General features: G+C 43.4%; 2 protein-coding genes across 9 annotated transcripts in view; one reads left to right on the top strand and one right to left on the bottom strand.

The window, feature by feature from the left end:
* RNF182 (ring finger protein 182) overlaps positions 1-1,453 on the bottom strand; it is a 21,557-nt gene extending 20,104 nt beyond the window's left edge. For 3 of the 5 annotated variants that reach the window (XM_082235056.1, XM_082235060.1, XM_082235059.1), the window contains exon 1: positions 1,142-1,453. The gene's annotated coding sequence lies outside the window, so the exon portion shown is untranslated. Of the gene's footprint in view, positions 1-312; positions 519-793; positions 910-1,141 lie in introns of those variants that run through there. The other 2 variants (XM_082235057.1, XM_082235058.1) reach the window with 2 other exon arrangements.
* Positions 957-27,335, top strand: CD83 (CD83 molecule). Of its 4 annotated transcripts, XM_082235042.1 has the most exons (8): positions 957-1,050; positions 1,619-1,824; positions 8,201-8,348; positions 9,298-9,416; positions 14,285-14,415; positions 21,603-21,819; positions 21,906-22,003; positions 24,236-27,335. In XM_082235042.1, exons 2-8 carry the CDS (start codon positions 1,779-1,781, stop codon positions 24,323-24,325), a joined length of 849 nt encoding a protein of 282 aa, XP_082091168.1. In that variant the 5' UTR covers positions 957-1,050; positions 1,619-1,778; the 3' UTR covers positions 24,326-27,335. The 4 variants fall into 4 exon arrangements, with proteins under 4 accessions (XP_082091168.1, XP_082091167.1, XP_082091170.1 ...); XM_082235041.1 differs by lacking the exon at positions 957-1,050 and having other exon boundaries at positions 1,563-1,824; XM_082235044.1 differs by lacking the exons at positions 957-1,050; positions 1,619-1,824; positions 8,201-8,348 and adding an exon at positions 12,680-14,146 and having other exon boundaries at positions 9,305-9,416.

The raw sequence follows: 27,335 nt of genomic DNA, 5'->3' as shown, positions 1-27,335 counted from the left end.
CAGGTGGCAAAGTTATTTCCTTCTGGTTTGACTTCATCCTTTTTAAAATAAAAATTAAATTTATGCATAAGATGGTATTTCACATAAACTTCCCAAATAGGTCTAAGTGTATATTTAATCCCAATAACTCAACAGAGTAATAAGGCACACCACGTTTCAGCCTTTCATATCTCTGTGTGTTTTGATTATACAGTTCACTTCCAACCACAATACACTTTTCATAAGGTCAAAAGTCAAACCAGATACAGGAGAGAACGTCCAGGAGGAAAACATGTCCCCCCACCCCCATTTGACAATCTATCGCTAACTTACCCCGGCATGGATGTTTAAATATAGAAACGAACATAGCTCCCAATAGAAAGGAGAGAAGCGAGGTCCACCAGTTGCAGGCAATGAAAATGGCACAAACCCGTCAGCATCACTCCCCTGGTATCTTTGAAATCATTGCAAGGACAGCAAATCAACTTGTTGTAACCCTATCAGAAAAAAGTTACCCCCATCGTCAAGGGGCTGGAAGCGCACAATTGAAGGTGGACCACTTTCATCCTCCACACCCTTCTGGGAGGGACATTAAAAAAAAGAAAGCAAGCAACAACGGACCTTACGCTCCCGTTCAGCGATCGCTTCCAATAAACCTGGACAAGCCACCCCTGTGCAGACTTTTCGATACATCTGAGGAAAAGCAAATTTGCAATGCAGCCCAGCTCCTGTTTTGCCACTGATTTCAGAGAGGGGCTGCGAGGAGTACCCACCCCAGCCTTTGAACTCCCCACCAAAACAAAACTTTCCTCACTTCTTTCCATCAAGGCTTCATCTTCCCCACACCCACTCCTAGCCTTAGTCACATTTATTTCCGAGGGGAGGGCTGCCCCCCCCACCGCGACCCTACGAGTTTGACCCTCGACGACCAACAGAAAGTGCACGGGAGGCTGTGTCAGGTTGCACGTTGAAGGAGCCTCCGCCTCAGGCAGGGCTGTTTCTGCAACCCCCCCCCCCTTCCCCGCCGCCACCAGCAGCAGCAGCCCCGTTTCGCGAGGAGACAAGATACTGGTGCAGTAATAAAGCAGACAGAGCTGACAGACTCTGCGAAATGGGGGGGGGGAGTGGGGGGCCTGACGGGGCGAAGGGCGCCGCACCGTACCTCGCTTGAGTCCCTGCCGGCTGGCGGGCGGGAAGGCAGGCAAGCAAGCAGGCGGGCTTTCTTCTGCAGACGGCGCTCTTTCCCCCTCGCCTCTCTGCTCCGCAGCAGCACCACCAGCAGCGAGTGTTTGGCAAGAGAGCAGAGGGCTGCCAGGCTTTGCCGTTACTACCGCGAGGAGCCCCGGATCAGCGCCGTCGCCATGGCAACCTGCCCGCTGCCGCCAGCGACGCTGACGGGAGGGGGTGGGGGGGTAGGCGGCCTTTCGCCATTCATTGAAGAAACGTCCTCCCGCTCCCTCCGCCTCAGCCCAGCCCTCAAAACAGGGCGAGAGAGGAGGAGGCGGAGGTAACGGTCGTCGTTCTCTCCCCCCCCCCCCGCGCGCCCGTTATATATTGTCGTACACAAGCACCTCACACGACCGTTTGAAATGCTCTCCCCCCCCCCCCACGACTTCCCCTCCTGTACTTTGTCCAGCAGGTGCCGGGAAGCAGCCGCTGCATGAGGCAGAGGGTGGTGGGGGGGGGGAACGACCGTCCTCTCCCGCCACGCTCTCCAAACGCCTTCCCAGTGATGGGGAAGAGAGAGGACTTGTCGTTCAACCCCAAAAGTAACGGCTTGTCGTTTCCCCGGCCCCCCAATGGATAGGCAAGGTCACATCTTGGCAAGCAGTGTGAAAAACGAAGGTGACTGGAGGTGCCCTAAGGACCCAAACAGCCAATGCTGCGGAGTTCAGTTGTTTTCCTGGCCATGTGTTTGTGTTAGCTCTAGTTGTTGTTGTTGTTTTGGTGCTCTCTATCTGATTACAACCCACAGCCCAGTGTGGTGAGCCAGAACGTCACTATGTAGAGCCATGATATACCTTATTTTGTTTTTTTGGAGGGGCATCCCACTTCTCACATAGGCTTCAAAGCGCCTTACAATTTCAGCAATTCATCCTAATGTAAATGGCACGTTCTGCTGTAAAAGCTTCGAGGCGCCTTGTTCTGATTGCTTTCAATATATTCTGTTGGTTGGGTTCAGCCTACTCTGCTGTCGATTTCATGTGCTGATAACTGAGTGTCTCCAGATACTGCAATCCCAACCGTGCCAATTTCACCAGTTTATGCTTCTACTTAGTTCCTCAAGGGTTTTCCCCCTTTTTATTATATTTATTTAATCTGCGTACCGCCCTATACCGGCAAGTGTCACATACCCGCAGTTTTAACCTATCTCAAGCAAGATCAGCTGATATTAAAATCACATATATTTTAGCAGAGTGGATGAATCAATTCTTCCTCTCCCACCCCCACCCCCTTTACTCTACGGACCATGTAAGATACTGCATGATAGGGAAGGGATAGCCTATGCAGTATGCTCCCTGGCGCACAGGCACCAACTCCAAGGGGCCAGATACCTTTGGCCCCCGCAATAAAATTCAGTGTCTGTTGCGCCTCTCTTTGTGCTCTGCCCCGAGCAGCCAAGGGGTTCCTGCCACTCGGCTCTGTAAGGGTTAATAGCAGCAGAGGAGTTGCCGTTCCTCTGCTGCTGCGAGAGAGGAGCTTCTCTGCTCATTCCCCCGGGGGAGATGCTTGCAGTGGCTGCGTCTGTCCTTCCTCGCAGAGGCGCTGGAAGTGGGGTGGGGGTAGGGACCTGCCTTAAGAAGCACCAAAGACACCATAGCCCAGGCTCTTAACCACTAAATAGTTAAGCTCTGTATATGGTTTACCCTGCTAATCAATCCAGGATGTAACTCTCCTGGTTTCACACTCACAGCCACTAACTTGAATTACTGCACTCCACCCAGAAACATTACAGTATGCCAAGTGGTTACAGTATGTTAAAGTGCATACTACTCTATATTAAGGGACCTCTGGATATTTTAGGAGGGAAAAGTGTCTTACCTGTCAAATTCACTGGGATGCAGCAGGGGGCAAATTCTTCATCATCAGTCACTTCACTGTCAACCCTGTGCTATAGTATTTATTAAGGGATTGCCCGCCTCCCCTTCACAACCACCAACATTTTCTAGCAGCAGCTACTGATGAGTAAGCACTTTTATTTACATAAGCAAACAAATGAATCAGTTCCCTCCTCCTATGCTCCCTTTCCAAGCAGGTAGGTTCATTTACACACACACACAATTTTTTTGAGACTACAGGATGCCCATTCAATAACATTTTATAAAGATCTCATAATGTGCTCCACTAATTTATAAAGGTCTCACAATGTGCTTTACTAATTTGTTTGTACAGGAGATCAGAGTCATACAAGGGCAATAAAAAGCCAGACATTTTCACTCATTTGGTGCAGGTTTATGGATTTGAATCCATTTACTCTTTGAGCGAACAGAGCTAGTAATGTAAACATGGCTTTGAATTGACACAAGGCCTGGTATTGACTATAAGCTAGTGTCTGAAAATCACACATTTATTTTGTACCTATTTTATAATGTATTAGTGGATTGGACCATTAGGTAAAGGTAAAGGTACCCCTGCCCGAACGGGCCAGTCTTGACAGACTCTGGGGTTTGTGCGCCCATCTCACATCTATTGGCCGGGGGCCAGCGCTGTCCGAAGACACTTCCGGGTCACGTGGCCAGCGTGACAACGCTGCTCTGGCGAGCCAGAGCCGCACACGGAACGCCGTTTACCTTCCCGCTGGTAAGCGGTACCTATTTATCTACTTGCCCCCGGGGGTGCTTTCGAACTGCTAGGTGGGCAGGCGCTGGGACCGAGCAGCGGGAGCGCACCCCGCCGCGGGAATTCGAACCGCCGACCTTTCGATCGGCAAGCCCTAGGCGCTGAGGCTTTAGCCCACAGCGCCACCCGATTGGATTGGACCATTACAATTACTGAAATAAATATCAATAGAATATTTACATTCATTCAACTTTACTAGCAGGTGAGACTACAACTTAAATATTCATTAAAATAATTACAAAATGTACCTTAGAGATATCAGTTTCAATATCTAGAAGTAACAGGGAGTTTAAGCAACCCCCCCAAAAACCCCCCACAGAACAGACAGAAAGAAAATGAAATGGACAGAAAATAACTAAATAAAACAAATAATGAAAAATGTATCAAATAAATAAAAAGCAGATATGCTGGCATTTAATTTAAGGGAGCTGCTACTGCCACTGTACCTTGCAAACAAAATCACAGGAATACCTGGAACTGATGTGTGAAGGCTATGGCAAACTCCTAAAGGGTTAGACTTCTGAATAGCTTAGACTTAAAGTGTAACCTAACGTGTCTCCTGAGTTATTTGTGCTTTTCCGTCAGGTATCTTCCTTTTACCTAATTTCATTGCTCTTCAGTTGTGTGTACAAATGCACACGGAGTATATTTTTTCTTCTTCGGTCTTTAGTTTCCCCCTCACCGTTGCTTAATTTTATGCTGGCAGCTACATATCAGGATCTGGTCTGTTTGATTCCCTTCCCCCTTGCTTCTTCTCTCCGAAATAGAGGTTGATAATAATCCTTTGAGGAAGATTGATACCTCTCTCTCCTGCATCCTTTGCTTATATTGATGAACTGCTCTCTCAGCATTGTACTGATCAGAGTGGGAAGAAAAGGAACACACACACAACACAACTCTCAAGGTGCATTATAAATCTTAGCTGCTGCTGTCACTGAACTCCGTTACTGGTGGGGACTGTTAAGTAGGAGCATTTCAAGTCACTGCAGAGGAATTGATTCTTTGCCAAAAGCTGCTTGTGGACTGTAGATTATGCATTCCTTCAGTGCATGTGGCCAAAATAAGGAATGTTCCACATGCCCTCTAGACAGCACCTGGCTTAGAACAAAACTTTTGGCATATTACAAAAGAGAGGCACAGCCTGAAAGATACCTGTAAGTGGCAGCAGCCAGGGTGAGTAGGGTAGCTGCAGCAAGGAAGGAGATCCTACTCTGACCAGCTGTCAGAATGGGAAGAAACTTATTATTCAACTAACTAAAGGCCAATAATAATGAAGGGCGAACATATGGGCAGAGAGAGAATCTATGAGATTCCTTCTACTCAAAAAGGGAATTAGCAGAATGAATACCATATTGACCCAAATATAAGCCGCACCCAAATATAAGCCACACCTTTAAAATTGAAGGGGGGGGCTCCTGGCTGCATACTTGGGGGGTGCACTGTGTTGCCAGCGGCCTTTCCCCTTCCTTGCTCTCTCCCTTCCCGCCCTTGTGGGAGAGGCCGGGGAACCACACACGGGGCTGGCGCCGCTTTGCCACACTCCTGGTACTGTTTGCCCACACTCATGGCTAGATACCATAAGGTCATGAATATAAGCCGTACTTTAACTTTTCACGGTCAGAATTTTGGGGAAAAGTGAAGCTTATATTCAGGCCAATACAGTACTAGAGGAAAAAATATAGAATGTTTATACTATGGGCACTTCCATATTTGACCCTACCCCATAATAGTGATGATGATGATGATGGTGATGATTGTTATTATTAATTTCATTTCTATACCATTTTATATTTTTAATTAAAAAACCTCAAAGTGGTTTGCAACCTATATTAAAAGATAATATAAAGCAACCCAGAATTGAACATTACTAAAGAAAGTTAAGTATACATTCAAAGCAATAATTAAGAATCATATACTAGCAAATTCAGGTTACCTAATTTAAATTAATTTGGAGCTCTTGTGCCGCTAACTCACTTTTTATATAAGGAAAATGAAAAGCTGCAATAGCCAGGCGACCCTGGTAATGGCAAGCTAAGTATGGGTCACTAAGGTAACAAAGGGAGTGACTCTGTGCCAGAGAACAAATGGATATGCCTCCCTCTCTCAATTCTCTGGCAGTTAGGAAGACAGAAAGGCCAGAGTGGAGAGCTCAGTTACACAAACTAGAACTCAGCTCTCCAAATTGTGTGTCATGACACGTTAGCGTGTGTAGGTGTGCCGCGCGAATGCTCCCCATGGGACCGGAAAGGGGTTCATTTAACCTCCTGTTTCCTAGTAAAACTGAATTACTGTGTTGCGAAATGAGGCACTTCTAAAAAGTGTGTCACCAACATGAACAGCTTGGAAAGCTCTGAGCTAGAAACTGGAAGCAAAGCCGCAGCCTGGAAAGGCAGAGGGAGAGCCAGGCCTGATCTCTGCTGGGATCCAAGGCAGTGGGAGAAGCAAGACCTTATTGGGGTGTTCATGCTGTGAACCCTTCCAATCGCAGGCTCATGTTGCATATCTGTGTAAATAAACCATATACTGTAAAATAAGCTGCATTTAAGTAACATGTTAACGAAGTGCATATTCATTTAAAGCAGGGGTCGGCAAATTTTTTTAGCCACGGGCCTGTCCACCGTCCCCCAGACTTTGTGGCGGGTTGGAGAAGCAGCATGGGGGGCAGAGCTGGAAGAAGAGGCGAGAGGGGGCAAGTTGTTCTCCTCTCCACCCTCCAGCCCCAGCCGCTCTGCTTACCTTCCCTGGGGTTGCCACCACCACTGCTGCTTCTTGTGGGTAGGCAGAACGAGCTCGTCCGCTCTCTGGCTCTCAGGAGCACCAGGGTGGCGGCGGTGGAGGGAAGATGAGCAGCATGAAAGGGCTGGCTCCGGAGAGAGGCTGCTTAAAATGGCACTCAGCCCAGCCCCCTCCCTCCTCTAGGCAAGGCGGGGAGAAGCCAGGAGGAGGGAGGGTGGGTGAAGGCGCCACCACAGTGTGCGTGAGGGAGAAGGGGGGAAATGGAAATGGTACCGGGGGGGGGGGAATGGTGCAGCCCAAACGAACAGTATCCCCACACCGATCCATGGAGAGTTTGCGGGCTGGATCCTGAAGGCAATTGGGCCTGATCCAGCCCGCAGTTTGCCAACCCCTGATTTAAATAGACAGCAGTATATTCAAGTAACCACATAAGCTTGTGTAACTACATCATCTTGTAATAAATAAACATTGATTTCTTTATCATATAAAGTAACTATATCTGGCTGGCTTATATCCCACAGTTACCAGTGATATTAAATGCTGGCTGCAGTACATTTTTAGAGAGAAAAAACAAAACACTGGAGGGTGGGAAGTTGAGTTTTGTTAATAAAATAAGTAAGGGGGGGAACCCTCTCCTGCCACAAGGACTCAGCATGTTCAGTGCTCAAGGTCACAAAATGCTGACTCATTGTGTATGGCGTGTCTGCGTGTGTGTAAAAAAACCAGGAGGAAGAGGGAATGGATATCCTGAACAAGAGCACTCTGCACTGCAATATTTTGTAGGGGCCACGTGTGACATCTGTAAGGCAGTGAGGCTAGATACAAACTCAATAGGAGGCTCATTTGCATAAATTTCATTCCACAGAGGTCGAAATAGAGTCGAACTGTCTGCAAGCTGAGGACACTTCCGTCTGGCTAGATCTACTGAGAGGAAAGGCAATCTTGGAGTCTACACTATTAAAAGCATTTTCTTTTCACACAGGGCCCACAGTATTTGTCTGCATATGTGATTGTTCTTAACAGTGTTAGAAAGCCGAAGAGAAGAAATGTAGGAAAATTACAAATTGGATAGTAAAGCAAGGTCCAGCTTCTTACCCATTTGGGATGTATTGCCTTATATCTTTTCTTAGGGCTGCGCTCCCAGGGCTGCACATTGCCCAAACTGTGGATTATTAGCAAACAAATAAGGGCATCAGAAGTGATTCTGATTGTCAGTGGATGTGGGTTTTAATTTGTAAATCATTTCCTAATTTATATTAGGCTACAGTAGTATCTTTTGACTGTTTTGCTTTCAACATAAAATAGTAAATTGTTTCCCTTCTAGCTGTTCCCTGGTCCAAAAAAGGTTGTACAATAATTAATTGAAATCAAGTCAAATTTGTGGGGCAGATGGATTATAGTAGAACGACAGGTGGGTTCTTTTGTATGCGTCTAGAAGACATCTAGAATAAATGTGTTGGGGAAATTACTGTGGAATTCTCCTAGAAATTGGCTGTACGGCAATGAATTATCCCAATTCAGCTGTTAGCAGCTAATCAGACATAACCAGTGGTGGCCCGTGATGCATATATCATCCCCATTCACCTCAAAAGACTCATCCTACCACTTCAAGAAGGGCCCTAATGGCATTGCAATGTATTTTCAGATCCACACTGGCAGCACAAGGGGAAGACTTCTAATGCATGCAGACTTCTCTTCCTGCACCTGGGCAAATGTGTTTACTGTATTTCTGGATGCTCTGTTCCTTTAAAGATAATACTTAAACAGAAGCAATCAAGAGGCAGGAAGAAAAGGTACTTTTTGGGGGGGGGAAGCATTTTATCTGACCTCCAAAATTACTAAACAATCAATTTCTCCTAATTTGGCACTTGCCTTAACTATCCTTAGATCTGAGTCCAGATTCTACCCTTAAATCTTGCCCACATCTACTGGTATTGTGCATTTAACTAACACCCCCAACCCCACCCCCCAAAAAATCAAAATTCAGTGAGTAGTAACTAAGAAGCTGGACTATTTCAATTTTCTTCCTTTATTATTATTTTGATGTCATGACTTCTGGAAAATACTGTGGTAAACTTTGGAGGCAGCACCAATGTTAAATAAAATTTTATGCATACACTTTGGAATCAAGGGACAGGCTGCATAATAATATAACTAGATTACCGGTGCCATGAGACATGCAGACAGGTTGAAATAATGTCACACCATTTTGATTATTTATGTAAATTGAATATTGAGCTATCTGTGCCATTCCCCAGAAGAATGGAAAGCTTTCACAGCCTATTACAACCTGCAGCTTAACTTCTCAGGTAGCTAAAGTCCTTTTCTAGAATCAAGGATTGACACATCTTTTCTGTTGATTTGTGGTTGAGATTTGAAATATGATTAGACTGGTTCTGCTTGCTGTATGAGAAATGCAAAACATTCCTTCTTTTTCTATGCTCTTACAAAAAACAAATTAATTTCTCAGCAGTGGTGGAAGTAAAATTGGTTTGGAATATTCATAGCAAATCTTTCCTGATAAATATTGCCCTCAATACTGATTTTATCTGTGTATTATTTATAATTGTTTTATATTGTTCTATGTATACTGCTTATATATTTTCAATTACATGGTTTACATTTTTTAAAAAAGTAACATAAATGCCAAATGATCATCAACAAGTAGCTAGAACAAGTGAACTCCTGATGTTTAGCTCATTACGTTGTATTCATGTTTAAAACTCTACCTGCTGTCATTAGTTCTTTTCTTCAGCTGACCATAAGAACAATCTTATTGGCTCAGATCAAAGACCCATCAGGACCTGAGTGTGACAGGATTCTCCCCATCTGTGGTTCTCAGCAATTGGTATACAATAGAGGTAAACCATAGCCATTATAGCTAGTAATTTCTTTTCTTGATAAGCCAAATATGATTCAATCCTTTCCTAATAATCCCTCATATGGAACTTGCCTTTTCCACGGCTGAAACACTGGGTTGATGCTATTCACTACCAACACAAGGTCTCATTCCTGGTCAGGCACCAATTTATCAGTTTTCATTTTGTCTTCGCAACTCATAGGTTTGTAAAGAGTTATACACATCCTAAAAGCAACAACTAAGAGACGCGGGTGGCGCTGTGGGTTAAACCACAGAGCCTAGGACTTACTGATCCGAAGGTCGGTGGTTCGAATCCCTGCGATGGGGTGAGCTCCCGTTGCTCGGTCCCTGCTCCTGCCAACCTAGAAGTTCGAAAGCATGTCAAAGTGCAAGTAGATGAATAGGTATCGCTCCGGCGGGAAGGTAAACGGTGTTTCTGTGTGCTGCTCTGGTTCGCCAGAAGCGGCTTTGTCATGCTGGCCACATGACCCAGAAGCTGTATGCTGGCTCCCTTGGCCAATAAAGGGAGATGAGCGCCGCAACCCCAGAGTCGGTCACGACTGGACCTAATGGTCAGGGGTCCCTTTACTTTTACCTCTAAAAGCAGCAACCAGTTTTGTCTACATTGACATCAAGTTCTCTTTCTCATACCAGAGCTGGCTTTGAATTCCCGAAGTTCTAAAGAGTTTATTTAAAATCAGGTCAGCCTGTTAAGGAACAAGTTGGTTTACAACAAAGCAATCCTTATACAAACAAAGCATATTTAAGTTTCTCTGTCTAGACCAGCCTTTGATATCCTGGTGCCCTTCAGACAGCTCTGCTGGAGCTGATAGAAGTTATAGTCTGAAACATACTGAGGCTATAATACTATACCCTGCTGCTGTAATCCTATATATACTTGGGAGTAAACCCTGTATATCTAAATGGGACTTCTTAGGAGACACACATTGGATTGCACTGTAACTGTGTTAAAATAAGGTAAAACCATGAGAAAATTACCACCCTTATTCACAGCCATATATGCACTCAGATATGCACAGAGATCTTTTCCATGCATGGGCAAAGGCATATACATACACACATATGTGCTTCCTCCATTGAACTGAATCAAACTCAAAGAACTGCAGATCCAAATTTACTGTTTATTTGAGTTCTTAGCATAATCACACGTTAATCCTACAGTACTTCTCATTTATATGCTAAATGTGGGGGAACTGCAGAGAAATATTAAACATGATTCTATTTTTACTGCCTTTGCAAAGTATCAGAATCTACTGATATTTACCAGAAGCTTCTGAAGATGGGTTTTTCCTGAAAAGGTCTGTTAGCTCCAGCTTTTAAGACAGCTGTTATATTATGGTAAAAGTATACAGTGTGCTGTTGCCATCTAGAGTTGGTTTATGGTATTTTTAAAAAAGAATCTTGATGATAACTCCCCTATTTTTAAATATCTCAGCTAACATAGAATCATAGAGTTGGAAGGGACCCCGAGGGTCATCTTTCCTATTAATTCAGACTAATATTATTAATTGGCATTTTATAATGGGAAAATGCTTTTGACTTTTGCCCAATACAGATTACAAAGCTTTTTTTAAAAAAATAACAATACTACCAACACAAAGTATGAAGGCAGACAAGAAGTACAATACGATTACATCTTATGCACATTTAACTTGCACGATTTCAACCATATGCAGTTGAAGTTATGCTGGCTGAAATTGGGCAAGTTAAATCCAGTCAAGGTGGAGAACTTAAAAGTTATCCATGCAGTGGGTCCACTTGGGTTCTTGTGAGCATCCCAGAGTGAAACTTGCTTGGCACATGGGCTTCGGGGAGTACAGTGGACTCTCTCTTCCCTCCTCTATGCTATTTTTGTGTATATGTTGAACCCGCGACGGGGTGAGCTCCCATTGCTCGGTCCCTGCTCCTGCCCACCTAGCAGTTTGAAAGCATGTCAAGTGCAAGTAAGATAAATAGGTACCTCTCCGGCGGGAAGGTAAACGGCATTTCCGTGCGCTGCTCTGGTTCACCAGAAGCGGCTTAGTCATGCTGGCCACATGACCCAGAAGCTGTCTGTGGACAAATGCCAGCTCCCTCGGCCAGTAAAGTGAGATGAGCGCCACAACCCTAGAGTCGTCCGCGACTGGACCTAATGGTCAGGGGTACCTTTACCTTTACCTTTAGGAGCAGAACCCTTGTATAAGATGCGGTTGTGCTGTATTCAAATGATTACACCAGCAAGTCAAACCTCCTTGCCCAATTGTAGTTTGGATTAAGGTCTCTACTTTACTCCAGTCCTGATCATATGCTTGGTTGGTTTTTTGTTTTTATTACAAAATGTGTTTATAGTACCCACTTCTTTATAAATTAAATGTTAATCCGCCCACATACAGTCTCTGTTTCCAAAACCACCTACGTAGTCAGCAGTCAGTGCTTCTCCTTTAAAACTCTCACATCACCCACTCACTTAAGCAGAATTTCGCTAACAGTGTCATTGGTCATAAACTGTAACTGTTGTTATTCACTGCTGTTGTTCAGTTTTTCTGTCCAGTGGGTGGGTAACTCTGTCACCGTACATACCAGTAGGTACATAGGCCAAACTCGGTCACTGAAATATCCTGCACATTTTTACCATACCCTCCAACATCCTGGGAAGGCAAATCGGGACATGACCTCCCCGCCCCCACCATTCTGCCGCCACTGCCACCCTGCACCATCCCTCTGCCACCTCACACCCCCCCCCCGCACTATCCCACCACTGGCTGCCCTTATGCACCACCATCGCTGCCTCCCCACACACCATCCTGTTGCCAGCTGCCCTTACACGCTGCCGCTGCCTCCCCCTATACCAAAATAGTCCAAAATACATGGAAGGCATGTATTGGCTACCCCTGTCCCAGAACTTTTAAGTATGTCATATGGTCAGGTCCTTTGAGGGTGTGCTTTTTAAAAAAGCGTTTAAACTGTGTTTTGAGTTTTTAATAGTTTCTGTAGTTTTCTAGTGTATTTTAATTATTGTTCAGTGGTACCTCAGGTTACATACGCTTCAGGTTACAGACTCCACTAACCCAGAAATATTACCTCGGGTTAAGAACTTTGCTTCAGGATGAGAACAGAAATTGTGCTCCAGTGGCGTGGCAGCAGCAGGAGGCCCCATTAGCTAAAGTGGTGCTTCAGGTTAAGAACAGTTTCAGGTTAAGAACAGACCTCCAGAACGAATTAAGTACTAAACCCGAGGTACCACTGTATTTGGTTTTTATTAAGTTGCCCAGAGACCTTATGTTACAGAGTATCTATATAAATGCAGAAGAAAGAAGGAAAGAAAGAGAAAACTGACATTTAAGGAACATTTATAAAGCAACTCTTTCCACACCTAAAAGTAAGCTCTCTTGAGTTGATTGGGCTTATTCCCAAGTAGGTTTAAGATTGCAGCTCTAGTATTCAACCACATATACATGCTATTAACTCAATGTATTTATAAGTCTCTAGCTACCCATTCCCCTTCTTATTTAAACTGCTATCTGCCCTTAAAGGTGAGATTGTAGCAAATAGTAAGCTAGAGGATGTTGGGGAGAAAACAGCATGAGCAAAGAGCTTGAACTGAATGCCACCCCAGCAGCTATTTCTAAATGGAAAACAAACTTAGTCTAGTCCTAGTCTTTATAATTACTAACTCAATTAGGGATCAAAGCTGGCCTTGTTTTTGAAATAAGTGATTTTGGGCTATGGGAATCAGTAATCAATCATGCGTGTATGTACTGGAAAGTACAGTCTAAACATTACCCAGAGGGGAAAACCCACTTGTGGAAATTTTTCAGAGTTAGATGACCTCATCACATCAGCCAAATGACTTTCATTTCCCTTTTCCTGCATTGTTTGTTGCCCTGATGATATTTCATGCAAGAAGTGCTCCATTCATTCAAAGAGAATATATAGTGATTATACTTGCAATTGGTTTTGAGGAAAAACAGAAGGGCATCCGAAGAAGGTTTTGAAATGTAAATGCATTGGTGGATAGGGTTTTGCTATAATGACATCATGTAGCGACAGTCCATGCTACAAAGACGTTTCTGCACAAGCAGTTTGAGTGTTTACAAAAAAAGGATTGAATCGTGACATGAAATGACAGAATAATAAAGACACACACACAAAAATCTGTGTAGATTTTCTAACAATATAAGAGCGCAGATGATGAAACATCTCAAGGTCAAACTAGATATTTGTGTGGTGAATTGCAGCATGTGGAGTGGGGTTGTCAGGAGTGCAGGTGGCGAGGGGAGCTTTAAATCTCCCCTCCTCAAGCCGAGCCAGATTTAGGGCAGCGTGGCTGGTTTCCCCGCACTGGGCATTGAGCCAAGAGGGCACTGCAGGGCACCATGACTATGACGTAGCGCATGCACAAAATGGGAGGGGCTGAATTTTGGCCTCGCACAGGGTGCCGCTGAAATTTGAAATACCAGATCAAGCACTGTGGTTCCAATTACCCCAGTGGCCGAAACTAAGGGGAAAACACATGGGACTTCCCCCTACAGCCAGAGACCTTCCTTAGCTGGAGTGTAGGAGGGGGGGGGATCCCCAGTCATCTGTTTCCTGAGTTGACTGCACACAGTTATAGGCATAATCTCTTTCACATCTTTTCACTTACCATCTCCTGAAAAGAGTAGATAGATCTCAGCTACTGTGTGCCCATGGCGTCCATATATTGCTATCAGCTTGTCTTCCTAAGTCAAGGTAAATATATATATTATTTTTTCTAATTTTCATCACCCCATGACTTCAGGTTCTGTTTTTGCTTCAAGATTCTGCTACAGCGGATCATCTGAGTGGCCTCCCCATAAATAGCCTGTCTTTGTGTTTCCTCTCCTGTAGTCTGGCATGTGGTTCATGGGGTTGCTGATGCTGCAGAACAGGTTGTGGCAACGTGCGGTGAAGATGTGTCGCTCCCTTGTAAATATTTTCAGGATATACAAGTCTCAAAAGGGGCAGTCTCCTGGTATAAGGTAAGTACCTGTTACTTTCATTCCCCTTTGATTTCCCATCTGTATCTGCATTTTATTTAATCTGTAAGTGTGGTTAAAAAACGTTGGTGGAGACATTTGTATGGATGTTGTGATAGGTGAATCAGATCTATCATGAACATTATTCAGCTGTTTCTTTGAATTCGTGTGAGCAAAAAAGGAAGAGTGTGAGGAGTGGGCATGCAATCACTGCCCCAACATCTCTGTTTAAGCTGGCTTGATTTCAAACTACTGCATTGAGAGGGAAGGTCTGAAGGGAGATTTTCAGTATGTTTGGCTGAGCATGCTTAGAATGCTTTTTCAGGGTTACCAGTTGTGAGAATTCTTGGCATGACAACCCAAACACACTCAGAATCTCACTTCAGATCTTCCTCCTCAATGTGGGGAATAATAATAATAATAATAATAATAATAATAATAATAATAATAATTTATTTCTACCCTGCCCATCTGGCTGGGTTTCCCCAGCCACTCTGGGCAGCTTCCAACAAAAGGTAAAAAATACGTTAAAACATCAGCCATTTAAAAACTTCCCTAAACAGGGCTGCCTTCAGATGTCTTCTAAACATCAGATCGTTATTTCTTTGACATCTGATGGGAGGGCGTTCCACCAGGCGGGTGCCACTACTGAGAAAGCCCTCTGCCTGGTTCCCTGTAACTTTGCTTCTCACAGTGAGGGAACTGCCAGAAGGCCCTTGGAGCTACATCTCAGTGTCTGTGCTGAACAATGGGGGTGGAGACACTCCTTCAGGTATACAGTCACACCTCGGGTTGAAGTTGCTTCAGGTTAAGTGAATTCGGGTTGCGCTCTGCGGCAATCTGGAAGTAACGGAACACGTTACTTCCACGTTTCGCCGCTCGCGCATGCGCAGATGGTAAAAATGATGTCACGCGCATGCGGTGGAAGCAGTGAATCGTGACCTGCGCACGCGCAGATGCCCAGACGCCGATTGCGTTCACTTCAGTATGTGAATGGGGCTCCAGAACGGATCCCGTTCGTATCCAGAGGTACCACAGTGCTGGGCCAAGGCCATTTAGGGCTTTAAAGGTCAGCACCAACAATTTGAATTGTGCTTGGAAATGTACTGGGGTTGCGTGTGTGCTCCTACACCCTCCCCAATTTTAGCACAAATGTGTTTGCTCCAAGTGCCTGAAGAAGGTCATGAATAACAGCAAAAATTATTGTGGAAGTTGGAGAACGTCTTGTTGCTATCACAGGAATCGTTGCTAATTATAGCAATGATTTCCCAGTTCACATGTTGTCAGGGGCAGCCCATCTCATTTCACCACTTGAGGTAAAACGAGAAGGTGCCACCTGCCACCCCCTCCCCCGAATCCTGGCTTACCAGGGTTGGTTGGCAGTGGCTGGTGGCGCAATCTTACTGGAAGGTGCTGCCGCCACCACTTCCTGGGTGCGGTGGGTGTAGCACCCATGAGGGTACCGCCCAATGGGATTCTGCTACTGAGACAGCTCCCTCTGTCTAACTTGTGTTCTCGTTTGAGAACATATGAGTACAGAGTGCTGTGAAAGAAAACATTTAATGTAAATTGCTCTTGAGATTCTAACATTCTGGGCAGAGAAGGCCAAGTTCAAGCACGTTAAACCATAGTTTAGCCTGAAAAAGCAGGAATGACTCTTGGGAAGCCTTGGGCTCATGCCCTCCCTCCACCCCTTTTCCTGTGTGGCCAAAAGAATGAGACTGGAAATTTTTGCTTCCGCTTTTGCTTAACTCTGGGTAGTAGTGCCTTCCAGACCACAGTTACCACAGCGCCTTCAAACCACAGTTACCAAAGCTGGTTCCCTTTAAGTTCAACCACAGTTATGGGCCTGGATGTAATGCTGAACTGTGCTTAAGTGAAATGGAAGCTGAAGCTTTCGAATTTCTGGCTGTGCCAGAGATGAAAGGAATGGGCAGGGCAGGGCAGGGCAGGGCAGGGCATGAGCCCAAGATTCACTGTGGCTCATTTCTGCTCATTTGTATACAACTTAACTACAGCGCTTAACTATAGTTTAGCATGACATGCAAAACCAGCTCACATGTCAATTCTGCATTTTGTGGTGTGCTGTAATCCAGTAGCCACCAATTAAATCTTAAACAATTAATAGCAGTTGTAGAAGTTCAGAATCATTCAAGTTTCAGTGCTCTGAATGGCAAAATGGATACAGCACAAGCAGTGAAGACATACTTTGGCTTATCCACCAACTGCATTTTTGCAGCATGATCCTGCAGCATCCAGGCTATGGAATGGCAGAAGCCTTGGCAAAGTTTACATCATCATTGCAAGAGAGGATGGGTCCAGGGTTTCTGTTCATCTGTCCGTCCATTCATTCATTCATTCATTCATTCATTCATTCATTCATTCATAATATTTATAGACCACCTTCTAGGGCCAAACCCTGATAGCTGCATTAGCATGGCTGCAGTGAGCTAGTCATAAGAGCTGGATCAAACCAAATGTACGTCTAGTCCAGCATCCTGTTCCTCACAATGACCAACTAGATGCTTATGTCATAAACTTTATGGAGAGCCAACAAGAAGGTCCTGGATACAATTGCCCTCTTCCACTGTTGTTCCCCAGTTTAAAAAAAAAAAAGTTTCAGTGCTCTGCAATGCCTCTTCCTTTCTTTTGCATAACTGACATTTATTATTATCACTGACAACATTTCGGGCAAGCAGTGTGAAGATGACAGAGCACAGCTAGGCAACCGAATTGTAGAATTAATCACTTTAAAAAAAATCTATTGAGGGCCTAATCAATAAACAGTATATAAAGCCCTCATGGGGCCAATTAAACAGTAATTCCAACAAATGGTATGACATTTTGGAATGTAAAGTTCAAACAGCTCTCAGGTTAGATCTTTAGCACAGGGTCATGTTGAACTGTATAGTAAATGCAAACAATTAACCTCTGACTTCTGCTGCCCCAAAAAATATGATGAGGATGTGACTGTGCAGTGTGAATTGCTGTTTTTGTGAAGAATTAATGATCAGATTATTCAGCCAACAGGGGGTGATAAGCATCCTCAGGTCATCTTACCACCCCCACCAGCTACTGAAATCAGGATTTCAATTCTAGTCTTGAAACTAATTTGAAAAATAATAACGACGAAGTGTAAAGGAATGTAAATTCTACCATGTCTCTCTCAAGTATAGTAAATCAGAATTGTGCACGCAACTATATCTATGAAGGGCTTAGAAAAAGACAATATATAACTATTTGTCTCACTTCACATTCTCATGCAACTCATCCAGGGTACATTCATACTTACAGTTCATTATTAGCATAACCCCCCAACCCCCCCCCAACATTCTGAAGCCAAATGATCTGAAATTCTGCACTGAAATCCTGTTATGTAAATAAAAACATTGCAAAAGCACAAGTCTAGGCAATTTTCGTGTTGGCTTTGAAGAAAGGCAGTGTTTTGTTGTCATGCAATAAGGCTATTTCAAATACAGTGTATATTCATTGAATTTGCTATCAAATGGCTTGGCTTTCTTTTTTGTTTTTAACTTTCCAGCCCATTTCCCCAACTATAACAAAGTAAAGCGTGCACTCATCCATTACATTGTGTTAGAATGGAGACTAGTATGTAGAAATTCATTCACTGCATCCCATTTCTTGTCAGCAGCATTTTTATTCTGTGCCACTATTGCCATGCATTTATTCTCAGTGCAGTTGTTTCAGCTGATGCCTAGAGGCTCATTCCACTTGGAAGTTGAGCTATGTTTTCAGCCTCTGCCTGGCTATAACTCAAAGCAGCATTTTGAAACTGCTGTCCCCTATTCCCCCCCCCTTAAACGATCCATTTAGGATACAACCCCCAGAGATCCTGCCTCTATCTTTTGTAGCATACACAATTTACTGGGGGTTTTTTGGGTAAAATTTTTGTATGTTCTTCATTATTTATTTGTGGGTGCCATTCCTATTTCATATAGGCAAAAGGTTATCTGGGATTTCTTCCCTGACCACTAGAAATCTATGCCTACAACTGAGGGAGGGGTAGTTGGTTCTTTAGTCAGTAATGTTGTGTAATGTACAGTGACTGAGTATGAAATGAGAGTGTCTGATAGTGAGGTGTATTGCCATGGCCCTAACCTCCAAGCAGCGGCATCAATGTCATAGGCCAGGACAGTGCAAAGGCAGGGCATGGTGTGTCCATTTAGTGCTGCCACTGATGTGCCAGAAGCATCCTATCTGAACTGCCACACCTCTCCTGCACCTTTCTAGTCTGTGGCAGTGACATTGCTGCCAGGAAGCCAGGTCTGCAGCACTGCCCCTCCCTGCCAGCTGCTCCCGGCATGGAGACACTGCATTTCATGCAAAGTTTAGATTTTAATTATTATTATTTTTAAAACCCATGGTTGACTACAACCATGCATAGTTCAAAAAGTAACAACCACACCTCTCGATCCAGAAGCAGCTTGGTTTAATTCTCCTAAGAAATTTTAGGGTTTTAGTTTTGCAGTTCATTTACAAGCAATTAATTAAAGACTTTCCCTGCTAAACCCAAGTGAAGATGAATCTTTCTATCAAATCAGCAATTTGCCACTAGATGTCTCCACAGGCAAAATGTTATTTCTCACGTGCTCATGAAGGAATTAGTGATGGGCAAACGAATCCCATTAGAAATTGCGATTAGCCAAGTTATGAATCTCTTGTTACAAACTTAGATGAAAGCTATCCTTTATTTTGAGATTTCGAAATATCCATCATGTTGGTATTCTTTTGCATGCACATTACCAAAAAGCGCTCTCGCTCTCTCTCTCTCTCTCTCATTATGTGTCACAGTGCATCCTTGCATGGTGGCTGTTTTCATATGTGCTTTGTTTACTACAGTGCTACCTTGGTTCTCAAACCTAATCCGTTCCAGGAGTCCGTTCGACTCCCGAAACTGTTTGAAAACCAAGGTGCAGATTCCGATTGGCTGCAGGAGGTTTCTGCACTCAAGCAGAAGCTGCGTCAGACATTCAGCTTCTAAAAAACGTTCACAAACCAGAACACTTACTTTCGGGTTTGCAGCGTTCAGGAGCCAAAACGTATGAGTACCAAGGCGTTTGAGAACCAAGGTACGACTGTGTAGTCAAACACCATGAAGGCAGAGAGAAGTTGAGATGCAAGCTGAACAAGCATCAGAATGAGCAGAAGCACCAACAGACACAATGCCTATTTGTTACAGCAGGACTCCTGTTTCTTGGCATCAATCTGTCTCGAGAGACACTGGAGTGCGCCTCCAGGGGTGAAGTCAATCTGCTGTGTTTGCAGCACCAAAGTGACTTCGCCGGGGCGTAAGCCTGGGCAGTGTGAATGGAGGTCCTGGGCTGCCCAGAATACAAGACCCCCTCCCAGCCTCGCTGATGTGCTCCAAAGGAAAGCAGAGCAATATGTTTGGCACCAGCTTGGCTGCAGAAATTGTTGGAATGAGGTGTGCAAGGCACCATCCAACCATCTTAGGGACTCTGCTCCTGATTTGTGTAATGTTTACTCCTTTGTCATTTCTTCTCCCGAAGATATTCCACAAGGCAGTGGAAGTTTAGGACCAGAGTTTTCCTTCTCCTAGATGAGATACCTTCCCTGATTGATGAGCCCCATCTGGCCCTGGGAGGGGTAGTACCTGTGGTGGGGGGCACGCTGTGCTCCTTCTGGAGTAGTTGTCCACCTGGGGTCCGTACCCTACACTAAGCTCTTACCTGTGACTTCCTAGAAGTTGCCAGCACACGACAATGAGCATGCCCTGGGAACGGAAGACTCCTGCTGCTGTTCCTATAAACCAGAGTTTGCTGGACTACAAATCCCATCATACCTTACCATTAGCCATGCAGGCTGGGGGCTGATGGGAGTCAATCAACCTTCTGGAGGGCACCATTTTGGCTTCCCTGCTTTCTAAATGCTTTAAGCAGAAACATTATATGTGCAATGGGACTTTTTCAATTTCATTGGGAAGGAAAGGGTTACAGTAGCCAATGTCTGAGAATGTACAGAAACTGGCAGAATTTGAATGCTTAATCATGCTGGCTGCACAGGCAAATAAAACATAAATTTAACTTGAAATCAATCTTGGTTTGAATTATGAAGATACTAGATTTCACTGAAACAAAGCCAGGGCTTTTTATACAGTTGGGAAGTATGACTCTTGCAGGTTTGAATTATGAACTAACTAATTTTGAGTTTTGGCATTCACGAGAAGTTGTGTGTATAGCAAAGAAGAACATTGTGATTGAAATGTATTCAAAAGGGCAGTAAGGGAGCTTATCCAAACTGTAAAACATTTGCAAGAATTCAGAATGAGATCATTTAGACAGATATTTCAGCATTTAAATGTATAATGCATTTCTTCAATAAATTAGGGTGTATTGGGGATGAGTTTCCTGCCCCCTTTAGTCTAGATGTATCATCTACTTGAACAGTTCATATTGATAAGTGGAAATAAATGATGACTTCCCATCTGCTTTCCTCAACGAAATTAATATGAGCAGTTCTCTTAGACTCCTATACACCCAGTCATCTCATGGGAGCTAAGCAGTAGGCATCTTCATCATGGACAAGTAAACTTGCCCACTGGGCAAATGAGGTTTGTCTCAGCACCACTATGCTTAGAAATTTAATCACCAGTGTTTCTTAGCTTTCTGCTATTTCCAGTTGTGTGCTCCCATTCTACAGGAGTGTTAGGTTGCTAGGCAACTGTAGGAGAAATTCCCTAACATCTAGAAGGAGGAGAGCAGGAACTCTCATATGCTCCCAGTAAGTCCCAAGGGAGTCACTACTCCATGGCTTCCAAGTCTCTTTCCCAATGCCAAATGGGCACTTGCCCTAGAGATTCCTTGCATGACCCTTTCCTGCAAGCTCTTGTTTTCTGAATGGAGGAGCATGCGGAGGAAGGGATGGGGTGCAATTCTTTTGCTCTCCTATTAGTACCATAGTTGTCAGTGGAAATAAAAGAAGTACCAGTTTGTCACTGCTCTGCTCCTTCCAGGAAATAAAATGGACCTCTCCCTTTAAAAAAGTGATTCTGTCCTTCAGCTGCTCATGTTCTTCAACAGAACTGACCCTATAAAGCAGAACCATAAAAGTGTGACATACTGCTACCCTGTATTTGCTTAGGACTGGTGTATATGTACATTCTGGTTGGTTGGCAGCATACTACCCGCTCATATGTTGTTGTTTTGCAGACTGATGAAATTGGTGAAGAATGGACAGATCTGCAATATAATACAGAACATGAATATTCAAGAGATCTTAACGACTCCTCAGAGGTCTCTAACAGCACCTGGCATTATCTGAAGATTAAAAATACTACAAGTCTTAGCAGTGGGACATATGCATGCATCATAAGATCACCAGTCAAAAAAGTTAACCAAACTAGTACAGTTACATTAAAAGTAACAGGTACAGTATGATGGACTGTTTTTTAACTTCTATTGCACACAAATCACTCAAGGTTCCATAAATTAACTATCTATTTTGCCTTCCAGACTGTCCTGAAGATGCAAAATTTCAAAAATACAGAACAGAACTTGTGATGTTGTGCTCTCTTGGGTTTTTCTACTTGCTGCTCATCTTCTTTGCTTGTGTAAGTACTTTCAGATTGTTTCCAACATCCCCTTTGGGACCCATTTCAGATGCAGTCATCAGTGTTGTCACGAGGGGAAGTGTGAGTGGGACTGTGTCATAAGAGCTTTGTGGTTTGCGTGCTGCAGTTTAGGGCTGCCCTGCAACGTGCACAGGCCATGCTCTCCCACACACCCAACTCATAACAGTTTTATTCTTACTTGGTGGGAAAATACAAGTGCAAATTGTATCATTGTGAATGCTGTGTGGATTATGGCTGTAATAGAAGAAGAAGAAGAAGAGTTTGGATTTGATATCCCGCTTTATCACTACCTGAAGGAGTCTCAAAGCGGCTAACATTCTCCTTTCCCTTCCTCCCCCACAACAAAAACTCCGTGAGGTGAGTGAGGCTGAGAGACTTCAAAGAAGTGTGACTGGCCCAAGGTCACCCAGCAGCTGCATGTGGAGGAGCGGAGACGCGAACCCGGTTCCCCAGATTACAAGCCTACTGCTCTTAACCACTACATCACAGTGTCACAGGCACCTGATGGATGGGGCCAGTGTGTCACTGTGGCAACTAACACAGGTCTATCCTCTAACATCAAGTAAGGAGAGATGTGCAGCTAGAGAAGGCACAAGGCTGATGACTTGGAGCCATACAAACAGTCAGTTAGTCCAGTAGGGAGAGGCTGTCTGAGCTGCAACCTTTACTTTGACAGAGAGGAACTAGACCAATCAGCAGCTCTGCAGGGCCAAGCAGGATACGATTGGTTCCCTGTATCACCTGACGCCCTGGTTCCATACCCCTTGTTGGATTATATTCTGTATATATTGGTAGATAATATTACAAAAAAGAGAAATGACGAAGACAGTATCTTACTGTCTTGGAACTACAGCTTTTCAGAACTCCACTTATAACCTATTATTCATTTATAAATTGATGATTTGTTACCTCTGAGCTAGGGCTCTCTACTAGTCAAAAATAAACTTGCTGTAAGGTTCATTAGAAAACAGTAATTCATATACAATACTTTTTCATTATCATGACCCCATTTTGAAGCCCTGGAGGGCTAATACCAGTCACTTTAGACAATACTGTGTTAAATGGACCAATGGTTTGACTCACAATAAGGTGGCTTCCTATGTTCACTGAAATAAATGTTTTCTGGTGACTGTGGTGAGAGGATAATATAGTTTGGCTAAAAGATGCCTTTCATACACATTTGGAGGAGCAGCTGAAGTTGCTTTTGCTTTGTTTTGGATACTCACAAGACTTTGGCAGTAATTTGTGCTGAGGTTGACTTGATAAATCTTGAAGGAAGTTGCTAAATTGAAAACAGAGGAAGAAGCAGAAGATTGATCTCTTTGGCTCTCTATTGTGAAAATTGCTAAAATCAATAACAAGGCCTTGTTGTTTCTCCACATGTAAAAATTATAAATTCCCTTTGCTGTTGAAGCTTTGTGGGTATTTTGGTGTGCTGTTTTTTAAGCAGAACCTTATGCTGCAGATGACCATCTCAATGAAAAAATTAATGTGACATATTCCCTGTATGGGAATAGAGGCTCACAGACACTAAATCAGTTTTCATTAATGTTTAATATTGCCTAAATCTCAAAAAGGAAATGTTTTACTGTTTAATATACCCATTGCTATTTCTGTCTGTTGACCTTCCGATGAATTTAAAGGTACACATGTTTATGGCGTAAGTTGGAACTAGATATTGATACTGTTTCAGAACTGACTTTGAATCTCATAATGGTATATCTGCAGTCACATTTCAGACACCCCTGTTGAAGGGGTTGCAATATATTTCAAATAAAGAAGAGGTAAGTGTTTGGGACAACTGGAAAAATAAAGGAATGAGAATCAAAAAGCGAGAATCTGATAAGGTTTATCAGTTTATGACTAGTGTGAAGGGCAAAGAAGAATTGCTTTATCTAACTCAGATCACTCATTACAACTGACTGACAGGACAAAGAAGAGGAAGTATATGTTTATACAACACATAATTCACTTTTGGAATTTGCTACCATAACAGATCACACTTCCACTCTTGAAGACTACTGTTCCGTGAAAATGAAATGAAATGAAACGGTTTTTTTTTAAAAAATGCAAGTTTCAATGGGGGGAAATGAATGAAAAGGTATTCTGGGATTTTATTGCTAGATTCTTAACACTGTAAGACTGTAGTTAAATATGCATTTTCCCTACAATTCTTATAAATGCTCATTTCAGCAATTCTTTCTTTCCTAGATATGCCTAAAGAAGGATGGATCTTCAGGTTATCAAAAGGCCAGAGAAAAACACATAGACAACAGTCGTTACCTCGTCAGTATCTGTTGAAAGGATGGCTTCCAGTGCCCAATATGGAACAGCACCGACAAAGATAAACTTCTTCAAGGTTCTGTCCTCGCTGATTTTGTTGAGCGCACTGGGGGTTCGTCAACAGTCATTACAGCAAGACTATTGGGTAGTGTGGACATTTAATGCACTGTTTCACCAGAGTATTCTGAATGTTTTTAAATTGCTCACTCCAGCTGGGGAAGTTTTCAGAGAACATAGTTTCATTCACAGTTTCATTCACTACAATATGAACTTTTAGCATCAGCCATACCATTGTCACGGAAGATTATAAGCCTAAGATTGGCATCCCGTCTTGTTTATGTATCTTAATCTCTTTTGAGTCTTTGTTCTTAATATGCAAAAATGTGCTATGGACTAGGCTTGGCCCCTTAACCTGGCACATAAATTATTGATTGAACCAGCTCTTTCAATAGCCACAGCTATTGCAACATATATTTTAAGAGAATAAAGCGTCTTCAAGTGATCGAACAGCCAAATGAGAGGAAACATCACTGGAACCTCTGTCTCAACTGTAGAGCTGATAGTCTGCATTTACATGTATATCTACTGAAAATTATAGAGTGCACAGAAATGATTTCTTAGACGAATCTTCACTTAAAGAGAAGGTATCTGAGTATTACTATTTTTATTTTATTTATTACATTTGCATACTGCCCTTCATCTGAAGACCACAGGGTGGTTCAGAACATAAAAAACCAAAATACACAATAAAATAAAAGCAAACCAATAACCCCCCAACACAAACACATTTAAAAGACCACAGAACGTTATTCAGCCAGAGGCCTGGTTATAGAGGAATGTTTTCGCCTAAAGATATGTAATGAAGGCGCCAGGAGAGCCTCGCTAGGGAGAGCATTCCACAAACAGGGAGCCACTGCAGAAAAGGCCCTTTCATGTGTTGCCACCCTCCAGACCTCTTGTGGAGGAGGCATATGAAGAAGGGTCTTGGATGATGATTGCAGGGTCCAGGTCGGTTCATATGGGGAGAGGCAGTCCTTGAGGTATTGTGGTCCTGAGCCGTTTAAGGCTTTATAGATCCAAACCAGCACCGGTGTAGGCAGGCCAGGATCAGTGTAATATACTCAAACTGTCTTGCCCTGGTGAGTAACCTGGCCGCTAAATTCTGCAGCAGCTGAAGCTTCTGAACCATCTTCAAAGGCAACTGCACATAGAGTTGCAGTAATCTGACCTAGAGGTTAGCAAAGCATAGGCAACAGAAATTAGACTACTCTGTCCAAATAGGGGCACAGCTGGGCCACCAGCCGAAGCTGATGGAAGGCAGTCCATGCCACCGAGGCCACCTGAGCCTCAAGCAACAGCAAAGGATTCAGGAGTACCGCTAAACTATTCACTCCACTGGGGACACCTTTACATAATGAAGAGAGTGTAGCTTTCAAATAGCCACGCACCACTCCCATTTTTTTAAAAAATATATATATTCTGGATCTCTCATTCATGCATCTGAAGAGTTATTTAGTCCACACATATACTGTTGTGAGCATGACAGAACGGAAAGCATTAAAATGTTGTGCCTATTTGATTGAAGGTTTTAAATCTTCACCAACTGGGAGCAGTATTAGAATTTTGTAAAAATCCCCTGGTACTTAAACAATTCCCTCCAGAAATCCTGTCTTTTTAGAAACTCTGAAAATATCTGTTTATTCAATCCATCACTGTAAACAGCAGATGATTTTCTTTTTTCCGTTTCCAAATATCATATGGAAGCAATTGCAAGAATGTAAATGTGAACAACAAGGGACAAAGCAGAATTTCAAATATGCCCTATTGACTATTTGGAGAGACCATGGTTCAGAAATGCAACTCATAATAGATGTTGCTAGGGAAAAAATGTGTAAGCTGCAATGGGAACTTGTTGAAGGGTGGGGTATAAATCTGTGAACTTAACAAAAATAATCATATGGTGGCTCCAGTCCTTCCTGGAGGATCAATCCAAGAAGGTGGTGATGGGGAAGTTCTGTTATGCTCCATGGTTACTGGCTTATGGGGGAATAATTATTTTTAACATCTGTAAAACTGCAGAGGGAGATCATCTGGAAGACTGGGCTATGATAACACTAATATGGGGATCACATTTGGTTCTACCTCTCTTTTCCATCTTCAAAAGGCAGGAGGCTGTGGGACTTTTGAACTGGTTTTAGGGTGGATAAGGGTGAACAAGCTGAAACCAATCAGATAAAGCCATGGACTGGGAAATCAGCCCAAGTGGATAGAGGTGTGCACTTGGTCATGGATGAGGCTGTACTGTTTCTGTTCCAAGCTCACAGCTTTGTGGTTCTCCAGGAGAGCACAATCTATGGAAGTGCAGGTGGCATTGAAGGCTAGCAGTGCCGTCTATCAACTTAGACTGCTACTCCATCTGTCAGACCTAGCCACGCGCTTGTTACATCTAGGCTAGACTGCTGTGATGCTCTCTGTGTGCGGCTGCCTTTAAAGATGGTTTGGAAACTTACGTGGATATAAAGAAATTTAGTTGGTGGGGTGGCGGCCAATCAGTTATGGAATTCACTCCTCACTGAACTACACCTGGCCTCTTCTGTGCAAGGCTCTAACAGAACTTTAAAAAGCTCAAGTATCCTAGCTAGGTTTCCCATACCTGGGCCCAGCTTTCTTGCCACTGTGCCACCTGTTCTCCACTGAAAAACTGTGTCCTCCAAAAGGTTACCAGAGTTCTGTTACAACTAAACATTCCATGTGATGTGTGTGTATGTTCCAACTAACTACTGTGTTCCCGTCATTCATTGGAGCTGTGATAAGAATTATCCACATGTCTAAATCTGCATTACGAAAAAAAGCTTTTAAAATATGAGACAATCCTTAAAACACGCAACATCTGGCAAACTGTGTGCTAGCTAGGAATTGAGGAATTTGACCTTTAATATGCTTTTCATGTATGAGTATCCCTAAGGTTTATACTGAACTATATAGATTATGTATTAAAGATTTGCAACTTCTTGGTAACCTGTAAGTC

Source organism: Podarcis vaucheri (genome assembly GCF_965113315.1).
Source record: "Podarcis vaucheri genome assembly, chromosome: 8".
NCBI lineage: Eukaryota > Metazoa > Chordata > Lepidosauria > Squamata > Lacertidae > Podarcis > Podarcis vaucheri.
Note: the sequence above shows the minus strand (reverse complement) of the source record. Positions and strands in the feature narration are given on the sequence as shown.

What these genes read in the sequence shown, in the direction of transcription:
- CD83 (XM_082235042.1), top strand. Translation starts at nt 1,779, where the DNA reads ATGGATAGGCAAGGTCACATCTTGGCAAGCAGTGTGAAAAACGAAG. An exon ending in AGTTACATTAAAAGTAACAG is followed by an intron (nt 21,820 to 21,905) that starts GTACAGTATGAT and finishes TTTGCCTTCCAG; the next exon opens with ACTGTCCTGAAGATGCAAAA. An exon ending in TGCTCATCTTCTTTGCTTGT is followed by an intron (nt 22,004 to 24,235) that starts GTAAGTACTTTC and finishes TTTCTTTCCTAG; the next exon opens with ATATGCCTAAAGAAGGATGG.